A 13,173-nucleotide genomic window follows, 5' to 3' on the forward strand; every position below is an offset into this window, starting at 1 on the left:
GGAAATGATAAAGAGTAAAACACGGTATCAACTGCAAGCCATAACTGAAAATCATTATCTTGACCTACATGATGGGATAAAAGACTTTGAAGTAGGGTAATGTCTAATAGTACTAGTAACTAGAATCCTTTACAACTACCTGAAAATGGCTACTTGGTCTGTGGCGTATTATCTCCAGTAGTGCTTTCAAACTTTCTTGACTTGGCGCAGCAGCGCCATAGAGGAGTCTGTGGTCTTTGAATCTGGAGTTTCGTAGTTTGAGTCCAAGTCAAGCCATAAATTTTTAGTGCATCGAGCGGGAAACGACATTTGTGACGAACATTTGCATGTGCTTAACAAAACTGAAATTCCTTTCTTTATTTTTCATAGAGGAGGCAAAAGAAGAACATAAGATAATACAATTGTGCTAAATAAACATAAATTTATTAACGAACAATCTATAGTTACACTGTTACTAAACTATATTACATAATATAAAACATAAATCTGACATTGAAATTCCTTTCTTTCTTTTTCATAGAGGAGGCAAAAGAAGAACATAAGGTAATACAAGTGTGCTAAATAAACATAAATTTATTAACGAACAATCTATAGTTACACTGTTACTAAACTATATTACATAATATAAAACATAAATCTGAGATGGAAACATAAATCTTGTTTAGTAATGCTTTAGATATGAAACTTTGTTTCAAAGTGCAAATTCGTTAACGATAATTCCATGAAAGAATGTGAAGAAACCCATCTTTCTGATGAATTTCATTCGAATAAAAAAAGGCAGATATTTTATGTTTCCATCTAAATCGGAATATTGTAGGAGGTTTTCACCAAGTCGGCGCATTTCTCTCCAATCATGTAGGAGATAGCATCGGACTGAGTGATAATAGCGTTGGGCAAGACAGAGATATCAGCAACTCGGAGTCCCTTGATTCCTTTCACTTTAAGGTCAGGGGTGACAACTGCATTCGGATCATCAGCATTTCCCATCATAACAGTTCCTACTGGGTTACTAGTGGTGGTGGTCAAGTGTCTAATGTAACAGGTCCAGGAATGTGTACTTCTCCATGGATATTGACTACAAGCTTCCAAGTTAAGAGACATGAGAGTACCTCCAGCCAGACGGATAGCTTCAGTTTGTTCTAGACGAGTGATGTAGTCAGTACCTCGGATCAGGGTGGCCAAGTCTTCAGGTTCAGAGAGAATACCAGTGTCAATACAGGGTGGTGCCAGAGGATCTGCACTCTTCAGTGTCACCTTACCACAACTCTTGGGATTCACCAGGGACATACTGATCACACCCATGTCGGTTCTCTTATTCAGATTCACGTAAGCTGTCTGTACTTCATCATTGAAATCATAGGCGCGTTTGATCTTACACATGTTACGAATATCATTCTGTTGGAAGTAAAGCAAATGTATCTCGAGGTCAGGACGCGCTGTGTTCTGTAGAGTGTCAATATATCCTGTGAAACTCCAGAGTCCTGCATTAGACAAGGGTCCAATACGATTGACCAAGTATTTGAATACCATTTCCTGACTGTAAACAGTTCGCTTGAGAGGGGCAGAGAATGCCATGACAGGTCCTGTGAATTGTGCGTTTAGTTTGAGATTCTCACCCACTCTGAGATCTTGTTTCACTGGAATCTTCACTTCATCCAAGTGTGCCTTAGGACCAATACCAGACAGTAGCAGTAGCTGTGCATTGGCGATAGCGCCTGCTGTTAGAATGACTTCTTTGTTTGCAGTCACTCTCACTGTTTCTCCTTTACTATTCACATATTCCACGCCAGTTGCTACATTCTGATCGTTGATAATCACTTTGGTTACCTTGGATCTCTTCAGTACGTACAAGTTGGTTCTCTTTCCAGCGATGGGTGTCAAGTAAGCATCAGCCGCTGAGAATCTGAGGCCATATCTTGTCATACCTGGAAGCTCTGCAAATCCAACATCTACATATCTGTCGTTCATGTCTTTCGGACAAGGGTAGCCCAATTCTTGAGCGCTGGTCTCGAATATCTCTCTGATGATATTGTTCTCCTTATTTTTGAATAGTCCGACGGGTAAGTAGCCTTGTGTTCCATGTACTGCTTTGCTCTCGTTGTAAATTACAGATCTATAATCTTCAGACTTGACGAAGTATTTGAGTGTTTCATCGTATCCCCATCCATTGTAGCCAAGTTTAGCAAAGTTCTCATAGTCATAGGAAGTACCTCGTTGATACAAGATGTTTTGGACTGCACTGGAACCACCCAAACCTTTTCCAGCCGTGATCTTTATTCTTGCGTTTCTAACTCCCAGGCCAGCGAATTGACTTGGTTCAGCAAGGTAGGCATGGTCAAATTCAGACAGGGACAAAACACTAGACATTCCTGGAATTCTGGAATGGATAGGTGTGTCACCTCCAGCTTCAATCAATAACACTTTCAATGATGAAACCTCGGATAGTCTGTTAGCGAGAACACAACCAGCAGCACTAGCACCTACAATGATAATATCAAAGCAGTCTCCTGATTTAACATATGGCGTCATGTCTGGTGGATAAATCACGGATCTGTAGATGTTGTAACGTTCTTTCTCTAATCCTTCGAAAAAGGTTGTAAACAGAGAGTATGAGTACAAGCCAGATCTATCAAACTTGTAAGGGCTGTATGTCGCCCAGAATTCATAGGATCCTTGGAATTTCAATAATTCGTCCTTCGGGTCAGGAAGCGCTGGCTTCACGGCATCAAGTGTTCCCAATAGAGATCGCATGTTTGGTGAAGCATCAACCACTGCTGTTGTGGAAGTTGCTGCTACTGTGGTGGTGGATGATTTCTCCAAATAGATTTGAATGTCTTGCCAAAAGTCGCTGCCATAGATAAACCAGTCTGGAATATTCTCCTTGTACACGCTACCTAAATATTTGGTGAATCTCAGCCGGGATCTTGGTTCATATGGGAACAGGAATGGATCATACACGATAGAATTTCCGTAAATGGCGTACAAGTTCTGAATGTATTCGTTGTACAAGCTATCGTACTCACAACTATAATGCCCGAATGGAGCATATGGACCTAACGTGTATGGACCTTTCACTGAGATACATTTCAATAGTTCACAATTGTTCCATACTTCCTCTGAATAGGGCCACCAGGCAGGAATCTCTTTGCAAACGGATTTCAAATATTTAACGAATTCTATTCTCTTCTCAATGGAATCAGAAGGGAACAAGACCAACTCGTAAGGATAGTTCAAGCCATAGCGTTCGTAAATGTATTGAATGTACTTGTAGTAAAGAGCATTCGACTTGGATTTGTATTCACCCAGAGGTCCATAGAGTGCCAGAGGACTTGTAGCGAGGTTAGATCGTTTGAATGGAATATCAATCAGATAATCAGGATAAGGAACGCCAGGGTAAGGATAAGGATATCTTTCAATGAATTCTGGTGCATCCCAAGCTTCATCGGGATAAGGCCACCAAAGTGGTTGTTTTGGATAACAAGATTTTAGATATTTAATAAAGGTGAGTCTATCCTGTTTATTGTAAGGGAATAAGAGGGATTCGTAAGGATAAGAGTCTCCATAGCGTCTGTAGATGTATGTGATGTAGTTCTTGTAACGTTCATTGTATTCAGAGCAGTAACTTCCAAATGGACCGAAAGCACCCAATGGACTTTCAGTGAGTAGCGAAATGCCCCTCACTTCATCCTGTATAAACTCAGTGGTTCTGGGTTCATTCCAGCTCAGAGTTGTGAATGGCCAGAATTCTGGTTGGTCGTCTTTGTAAACAGTCTTCAAGTAAGTCACAAATTCATATCTAGATCTCGGGGAGTATGGGAACAGTAAGGTCTCGTAAGGGAAACTTCGGCCGAACTTGGAGTAAGTGTATTTGATGAATTTCAAGTAGAGTTCATTGTATGCAGGTGAATAGAAACCGAATGGTGCGTATTGACCTAGAGGATTGTAAGGGACAAAGTCATCCAAACCGAGGACATAGTTTCTGTATTGACTTAAACTGGTCCTGTCTAGATTATGTATGGTTGTAATGGGTTCCGGTGTAATGAAGAGACTTTCAGGTTTGTCCCAGCTGTATTTACCATAGGGCCACCAGTTTGGTATTTTGTCGCATTTGGTTTTAAGGAATTTAATGAAGCAGAGGCTGTTTACATTATCGTAAGGGAACAATAAGGATTCATAAGGATAGTTCAGACCAAACTTGTCGTAAATGTATTCAATGTAATTGTAGTAAAGGTCGTTGTACTTGTCTTGGTATGGACCAAATGGTAGTTCACCCTTGAATATTTCCTGAACCTCAGCGGATCTTAATCTGAGTGGATATTCTTGGATTCTATCAGGAGATTGCCACTGGTATGGGAACAGAGACCAGAAGTCTGGTTCTTCTGGGTATTTGGTCTTCAAGTATGTCACATAGGTGAGAGTGTCATCAGGGGAACCAGGGAAGAGAAGTTGATCAAGAGGGAAGTCCGAACCATATGTTTCCTGGATCATTTTAGTGTAATCTTCGTACAAGGAGTTGTATTTAGGATTATAACTATAGAATGGAGCATAAGGTGAGGACAAGGGTGAAGTACCAGCTAGGATTTCATCTTCTTCAGCTCTGACAATATCAATGCTTGGGTATTTAGGTGCATAGATTGGATTCCAATGAGATCTAGTATGAATATTTCCAGTCACCCATTCCTCCTCTGTGTAGGGCCACCAGTCTGGTCGCTTCTTGTAAGTAGAAGTCAAGTGTTTCAGGAAAGTCACTTGGTCTGCTGGGCTGTAAGGGAATAGTAATGTCTCGTAGGGATAAGTGTCTCCGTACTTAGCATAGATGTAGTCAATGTACTTGCAATACAACTCATTAGCATCTGGTGAGTATGGTCCGAAGGGAGCTTTCTCTCCCAACACATTGATAGCACCATAGGGTATTTGCTGCGAGTAGAGTCTGTACGGTATAGCTTCAGGATTATCCCATTGATAATTCAGGAAGGGCCAGTAGTTTGGGCGTTCTTTCTCTACTGTTTTCAAGTATTTGATGAAGTTATTTCTTGATTGGATATTGTAGGGGAATAATAGTTGCTCATAGGGGAAGAAGTCTCCGTATGTTTTGTAGATGTACTTGATGTAAGCGTGATATAAATCATTATATTTGGAATCATACACACCGAATGGAGCCACGGGAGAGTTTACAGTAGGAAGATCAGAAGACAGTGGTTCTTCCTTGAGCCAACTTCTTGGATGTCTCTCCTCTATCAGGTATGGATTCAAATATCTATCATCTACACTAGGGCGGACGATTCTGATTGGATAGTTGATGAAGTCATGGATATTGTATGGGTTATTCCAATCATCAAGACTGTATGGCCACCATTTAGGAACACTTCTACATTGCGATTTCAGATAGTTGATATAAGAGATACGGTCTTCAGGTGCGTAAGGGAAGAGAAGGAATCTATAGGGATAGTTAGGTCCGTGTGTTTCATAGATATACTGGGTGTATTTGTAATAGAGTTCATTGTATTTGGCAAGATAAGGTCCGAATGGTGCTCTGGCGTGCATGGGGTTCTTCTGTCCATAAGGTACAGGTTCGTATACGTCGGAAATCAATCTTGGGTTTTTCCATTCGATGGGTGTGAATGGCCAGAACTTGGGTTCCTCTGTTGGGTATTTAGTTTTCAGGTATTTGATAAACTCATTTCTATATTCAATATTGTAAGGGAACAACAGTTGTCTGTATGGGAAGGCACCGTACACTTGGTGTACGTACTTAATGTATTCCAAATAGAGGTCATTGTATTTGGGATTGTAATCACCGAATGGTGCGATGGCATTGAATGGACTAGGTCTAAGTAAGAGCGGATTATCTGGATAGAAAGGTTTAAATACAGGTCCATTAGATACAAGGGTTGTGTCTGTAACTACACTACGGAAATAATCAGTAGGACTGTAACGTGTGAGTGGTAGGTCTTGATGTTTCAAATAGGACAGATCAATAGTACGTTGCCAATCATAGGGGGAATCAGGATTACCCGGATGATACAATGAATTCTCGTTAAACGGATTGTAGGGGGAGTTTGGATTCTCTGGGTTATAAATTGAGTCTTCGTTCTGAGGACTAAATGGTGACTCAGGGTTCTTAGGGTTGTATCTAGAGTACTGGGGATAGTTTCTGAATGGTGAGTCTGGGTTGTCGGAATTGAATGGAGAATCGATATTGTAAGGATTGAATGGTGAGTAAGGATTATGAGGCGAGAAAAATGAATAGATATTATGTGAATCGAAGATAGATGGTTCTGGATTGTAAGGATTGAAGGGAGAGGCTGGATTCTCGGGACTCAGGGGTGATTTGACATTGAACGGATTCAGGATTGAGTCCAAGTTGTATGGATTCAATACTGAATGAGGACTGTTTATAGACAGAGGTGAGTCTGGGTTATTATAAACACTGGTGGAGTATTGGTCGATGAGTTCTGTTTCCACAGGGTTGTATAGGGGTAAGTTTCTATAGTAATAGGGTGAGTCGGAATACAGAGGGGATTCAGGATTATGTATATTGTAAGGTGACTTGGGATTTTCAATATTGTAGTAAGAGATTTGGTTGCGTGGATTATAAGGAGAGTTTGCATTCAGAGGACTGAGTGGTGACAATGGATTCTGTGAACTGAATAATGATCTCGGATTGTATGGACTTAGTGGGGAGTACAAGAACTGGTACTGATTATAATAAGGTGAGTCTGGATTTCTTGGATTAAACACGGAATCTATATTCTTGGGATTGAATACGGATGAAGGATTATAGGGGTTGAATGGTGAATTAGGGTTGTTGTAATCAAATGAAGGTACCTCAGGGTTGCTAGGGTAGAATACTGATCTTGGGTTGAGAGGACTGAGTAAAGATTCTGGATTGTAAGGATTCAGCAATGACTCTGGATGCGTGTTGTCAAAGAGTGAATCCGTGTTGTAAGGACTGTAAGGGCTATATTGGTTGATGGGTGAGAATGGGTTGTAGATATCATCCGTATTTGAATAGGGAATGATGTCTGTTGGGTTATACGGCAGCAATACTCTGTTGTTTGGTATCGAATATCTGGTTGTGATTTCAATGGTCTTGATGGTATCCGGTTTTGTCCAAATTTCGTTTGACAAAGGCCAAAACTCTGGACATTTATCAAACTGTGATTTCAAGTAGGTGATGAATTCAATACGTTGATCTGGGGTGGCATATGGGAATAATAAACTTTCATAGGGATAATTTAGACCAAACTCTTTGTTGATGTACTTAATGTAGCTGGCGTATAGTTCTTTGTATTTTGGCAAGTATGGTCCGAATGGTTCTATGAAATCGGTTGGTATATCGATTGATCTGTAGTCTGAAATAATGGTCGAGTCAGTGTAGTAAGTGAACTCATAAGGATAACTTGACCAGAACCCAGGAGCCTTGTCTTTACACTCTGGTAATGTTTTCAGATATTTGATGAAGGCTGATCGGCTTTGTACATCATAGGGGAAATATAATCTCGAGTAGGGGAAATCTTCTCCGTACAAGTCATAGATGTATTTGATATAATCACCATAGAGTTTATTGTATTCCGGATTGTACTTGTAAAATGGTCCTTCAGGTACAAATGTTCGGTATGAATTGTATGGGTTATATGGATTATAGTCCAACGGTGCCAACGCGCTTCCTATTTCATTGGAAACGATTGTGATTTGATCTGGTTTGTCCCAGTATATTTTAGGGTAGGGCCAGAAGTCTGGGCATTTATCTGTGTATTGTGATTTCAAGAAGTTAATGAATTCTATTCTTTCCTTCAGGTTTGCATTAGGGAAGAGTAATGTGTCGTATGGATATCTTGGACCGTATTTCTCGTTGACATATTTGATATACTTGCAGTAGAGATCGTTGTATTTTGGAATGTAAGGACCCAATATTCCATTTCTGAGGTAAGTATCAACAGCCACTTCATGTACTCTACCGTAGGTTCCAATCTTATCCAAATGTTTCCACAAGAACGGATAATAAGGCCAGTACTCGGGTGCATCTTTAGATTTCGACGATAAATATTTAACAAAGGCTTCCCTGTCTTTTGTATTGTAAGAGAAGAAAAGTCTTTCATAGGGGAAGTCTCTTCCGTAAATGTCATAGATATACTTGATGTAGTCACAGTAAAGGTCATTGTACTTGCTATCGTATTTATAGAAAGGTGCGAATGGAGAAGAAGGATCAGGGACATAGATAGGATCTACGAGTTGTGTTGGTAACTCTATGGATCTGTAAGGTAGATGAGAGATCAGTTCTACATCAGTCCAATAGTTACTGGGATAAGGCCAGAAGTCTGGGCATTTCTCGTATTTGGTTTTCAGCACGTTGTAGTAAGTGACGCGGTCCTTAGGAGACACATAGGAGAACAGAAGTTGATCATACTCGAAGTTGGGTCCGAACTTTTCGTGAATGTATTTGATATACTTGCAGTAAAGCTCATTATATTCTGGTAGATAAGGACCGAACGGTACTTCCACACCCAATGGATTCTCAGCACCATAGATTGTGACTGGTGAGAAGCTGTCGTCAGTGATTAAACTGCTTGGTAAAAGCCATTGGTAAGGACTGTATGGCCAGAACGGTGGGATTTTCTCTTTGTATTGAGATTTCAAATAGTCAACAAACTTTCTCCTATCTTGAGGAGCATAGGGGAAGAACAGTTGCTCATAGGGGAAGTCGCATCCATAGAGATCGTGAATATATTTGATATACTCCAGATAGAGTTCGTTGTAATTGCAGTCGTATTTATAGAATGGAGCAATGTTGGAATAAGGACTGGACGGGTTTCTAGTCAGACTTCTCAATGTATCAAGGTTTGAGAACAAGAGAGCCTTTTCACTGAAACTCTCAGTGTAGAGAAGACTTGGATAATCCCAGTAATCTGATGTGTAAGGCCACCAATCTGGTTTCTCCTCATTCTTAGTTTTCAAGAATGCAATGTAGTTGAGACTGTCTGTGGGTGAATAAGTAAACAGGAGTGTTTCGTAGGAATAATCTAACCCGTATTGTTCATATTTGTAAAGCAAGTAGCTATAGTAGAGGGCATTCTTCTTCTCGTCATAATCTCCGAAGGGTGCTTTGAATCCTAATGGATTGTAAGGACCATATTGAATCACCAAGGGTGCAATATCTTTCAACTCATCAGGATTCTTCCAATATTTCGGTGCATAAGGGAACCAACTAGGAGGAACATCAGATGTGAAACATGTCTTCAAGAATTTGACATACTTGATTCTTGCCTCTTTGTCGTAAGGGAATAGCAGTTGTTCGTAAGGGAATTGGTTTCCATAATTAGCTATAATGTACTTGAGGTATTCTACATACAGAGGAGAGTACTTCTCATTGTAAGGTCCAAATGGTTCGGTGACGGAGTAAGGAGAGTGAGGATATTTGTATGGATTGAGCTCATAATATTGACTGAGAGGTTCATAAGCTTCGAATGGAGCGTCCCTAATGTGTGAGTAGCTTGGATTGTTTCTGTATAGAATATCATAGGGAGATGTAATAACATCATCTGGGATATTCAAGTAACTTCTAGTCGTTTCATGTCTATAATATTCTTCTGGAGTTAGAACTTCTCTCTTGACGTAGTTGGGATTGAGGGGAGAGTTTGGATTATTCGGGTTCAAAGGTGAATTCAAGTTGAATGGATTGTATGGTGAATCTCTATTCTCAGGATTGTATTTTGAGTAGGGGTTGAATGGTGAATCCACATTGTTGGGATTATAAACTGAATTGGGATTAAATGGAGAGTTTGGGTTTGAACTATCGAGTAATGGGTTAGGGTAAAGGTTGGTATTCACCAAAGATCTTTGACTGAAGTAATAGTTTGGGTTGGAAGGATTTAAGGGCGAGTTTCTGTTGAATGGTGAGTTGGGGTTCAAGGGGTTGAACGGAGAATTTGGATTGAAAGGAGAATCTGGATTCAGTGGATTGAATGGAGAGGCAGAACTATAGAATGGCGTTCCAGGATATGTGAGTGAGTTAGGGTTGAAGGGAGAAGTGGGATTATCTGGATTATAAATAGAATGCGGGTTAAATGGTGAATCTGGGTTGTTTGGATTATACAATGAGCGTGGATTGAATGGTGAATTTGGATTCAGTGGATTGAATGGTGACTTCAAATTGTATGGTGACAGAGGATTGTTTGGATTGAATGGTGAGTTTGGGTTCTGATAATCATCAATCACTGGATATTGAGGTGTAGAGAGCACATCAGTACCAAACACACTGTTTACAATCTGTGATTTCAGAGTTCGTTGTTGGACTGAGGTGGAGTAAACTGACTGAGTGTACTCAACAGTGTAGGGGGAATAGGGGTTGTTTGGATTGTAGAGAGATTCGGTAAAGTCTGTATTGTAGGGGGAGGCGGGGTTGAGTGGACTATAGAGAGAGCTAGGGTTCAATGGACTGTAGGGAGAAGCAGGGTTCGCGGGATTGTTCAATGAGAGCGGTGAATTATCTTTGAATGGTGAGATCGGGTTGTTGGGGTTGAATACGGAATTAGGATTATTGGGGTTGTAAGGAGAGTCCGGGTTATGTGGATTGAATATGCTGCGAGGGTTGCGAACATCATATGTGGGAACCAGAGAGTTGTAAGGGTTAAACGGAGAGTTTGGGTTCTTGGGATTTAAAATAGAAGCTGGATTGTACGGACTCAGGGGTGAATTCGGATTTGAAGGGTTAAGTAGAGAGCTCTCGTAGGTCAAACTGTAAAGTCTTTCAGTATAAGTGTCGATAGGTGCTTGCCTCAAATGATTATAAGTGGTTGAGCTAAGACTTCTATAGTAATAGTTCGGACTTTGTGGATTGAAAACAGAGCCGATGGAGGTGGCACTGTAAGGTGATGCTGGGTTCAAGGGACTGAGTGGTGATTGTGGGTTGCACGGACTCAGTACAGACTCTGGGTTCTGAGGGTTTAGGTGCGTGTTTCTTACTTCGTAATCCGTGTGGAATGGAGATTCAGGATTGTTTGGGTTAAACACAGAGTATGGATTATTTGGGTTGAAAGGTGATGCTGGGTTGTGAGGGTTGAAGATAGAGCTCACCGATGAATGATCATAGATGACAGAGTCTGGGTTTGAGTAGATTGGAGAACTTGGGTTCAAAGGGTTGAGTGGTGACAGGGGATTGCTTGGGTTGAGGAGAGAGGTTGGGTTGTTTGGATTCAGTAAGGAGCTGGGGTTGTGTGGGTTGTAAGCATTGTATGGGGAGCTAATGTCAACAGGTACCGATGGGTATGGAGTACTGGGGATGCCTGCCAATGTTGACCGAGTTTCATAGTTGTAGACTGACCTAGGATTGAGTGGATGGTATGGAGAACTAATATCTACTGGGGCTACTGGATAGGGACTAACAGGGACTCCTGACACATAAGAAGCAGTTCGGGTCTCATAACTATAAACTGAACTGGGATTTGCTGGGTTGTAAATGGAATCAATATTGTGTGGGCTGTATGGAGACAGTGGGTTCAGAGGACTAAGATAAGATTCCGGATTCAAGGGGCTCAAGATGGATCTGGGATTCACAGGACTCAATGGAGAGTTCTTGACTTCATAGTCGGTATAGAATGGTGATGAGGGATTGTTAGGATTGTAAAGCAACTGGGGCTACTGGATAGGGACTAGCAGGGACTCCTGACACATAAGAAGCAGTTCGGGTTTCATAACTATAAACTGAACTGGGATTTGCTGGGTTGTAAATGGAATCAATATTGTGTGGGCTATATGGAGACAGTGGGTTCAGAGGACTAAGATAAGATTCCGGATTCAAGGGGCTCAAGATGGATCTGGGATTCACAGGACTCAATGGAGAGTTCTTGACTTCATAGTCGGTATAGAATGGTGACGCGGGGTTGCTTGGGTTGAATAGGGAGCAAGGATTATTTGGGTTAAATGGAGAGTCCGGATTGTTAGGGTTAAACAGGGAATAGGTTGAGACTGAGTCATACACTGGTGTTTGTGGATTACCAATGTAGTAAGGTGAATTTGGATTATGAGGGTTTAACAGTGAGTTAGGGTTGCTTGGGTTGAGGAGTGAGGCTGGGTTGTAAGGGTTTAGCAATGAGTTGGGGTTTTGTGGGTTGTAAGGATTGAGTGGAGATCTAATATCAATTGGTGCTGGTGGGATTCCTGTCAATGTTGACCGAGTTTCATAGCTGTAGATGGAGCTGGGGTTGTTCGGGTTGTATGGAGAGCTAATGTCAACAGGCGCTGAAGGATAGTGAGTTGCATAAGAGGCAGTTCGAGATTCATAGCTGTAGATTGAACTGGGATTTGCCGGGTTGTAAATGGAATCAATATTGTGTGGACTGTATGGAGACAGTGGGTTCAGAGGACTAAGATAAGATTCCGGATTCAACGGACTCAAGATGGATCTCGGATTCACAGGACTCAATGGAGAGTTCTTGACTTCATAGTCGGTATAGAATGGTGATGCGGGGTTGCTTGGGTTGAATAGGGAGCAAGGATTATTTGGGTTAAATGGAGAGTCAGGATTGTTAGGGTTAAACAGGGAATAGGTTGAGACAGAATCATAAACCTGGTGTCTTGTGGATTACCGAATGTATAGGGGATTTGGATTTAGGTTCAACAGTGAGTTAGGTTGCTTGGGTTAGAGGAGAGAGTTGGATTGTTTGGATTCAGAAGTGAAAAAGATTTATGTGAGGGCGGACTAATACTGGACAGTAGGTACACTCAGATCGTAAAGTGGTCTCCCTGATCTGTAGTCAAAAAACTGCCTGTTATAATGGTAAGGTTTGAAACATGACTTCATATGGTGGAGTTTGGGATTGTGATGGATTGTACAGATTAAACAAACGTTCGGGTATATATAAGGTGATAAAATGATTGTTCGGATGCTTAGTAGGATTTTCGGATTTGTATCGGACTGAGGGATGAATAGGGTTGACGGGAGGAACAGAGGAGTGAATTTTGATCCTCACATCGTGATAGATGAGAGGGTTTATTTGGTTGAAGAGAGATGTTGGGTTTTCAGGATAGAGATGCAAGATGGGTAAGGTGGTTGTTAAAGTGAAATCGGAGGGTCGCTGCCGGGTTGTTCAACATAGAATACTGATCTTGGATTCAATGGATCTTAGTAGAGATAGGTTGAATGGAATCTAAGCGTGATTGATGGATTGTCTG

General features: G+C 41.1%; 1 protein-coding gene across 1 annotated transcript in view; it reads right to left on the bottom strand.

Annotated features, from left to right (window-relative positions):
* Positions 1 to 547: 547 nt before the first annotated feature.
* Positions 548 to 13,173, bottom strand: part of LOC103520858 — a 21,875-nt gene continuing 9,249 nt past the window's right edge. The window contains exon 3 of the mRNA XM_008485956.1: positions 548 to 9,831. Coding sequence (XP_008484178.1) covers positions 799 to 9,831 — 9,033 coding nt within the window. The 3' untranslated portion in view covers positions 548 to 798. The remainder of the gene's footprint in view (positions 9,832 to 13,173) is intronic.

The sequence above is a fragment of the Diaphorina citri genome, unplaced genomic scaffold (assembly GCF_000475195.1).
Source record: "Diaphorina citri unplaced genomic scaffold, Diaci psyllid genome assembly version 1.1 scaffold4183, whole genome shotgun sequence".
Taxonomy (NCBI): domain Eukaryota; kingdom Metazoa; phylum Arthropoda; class Insecta; order Hemiptera; family Psyllidae; genus Diaphorina; species Diaphorina citri.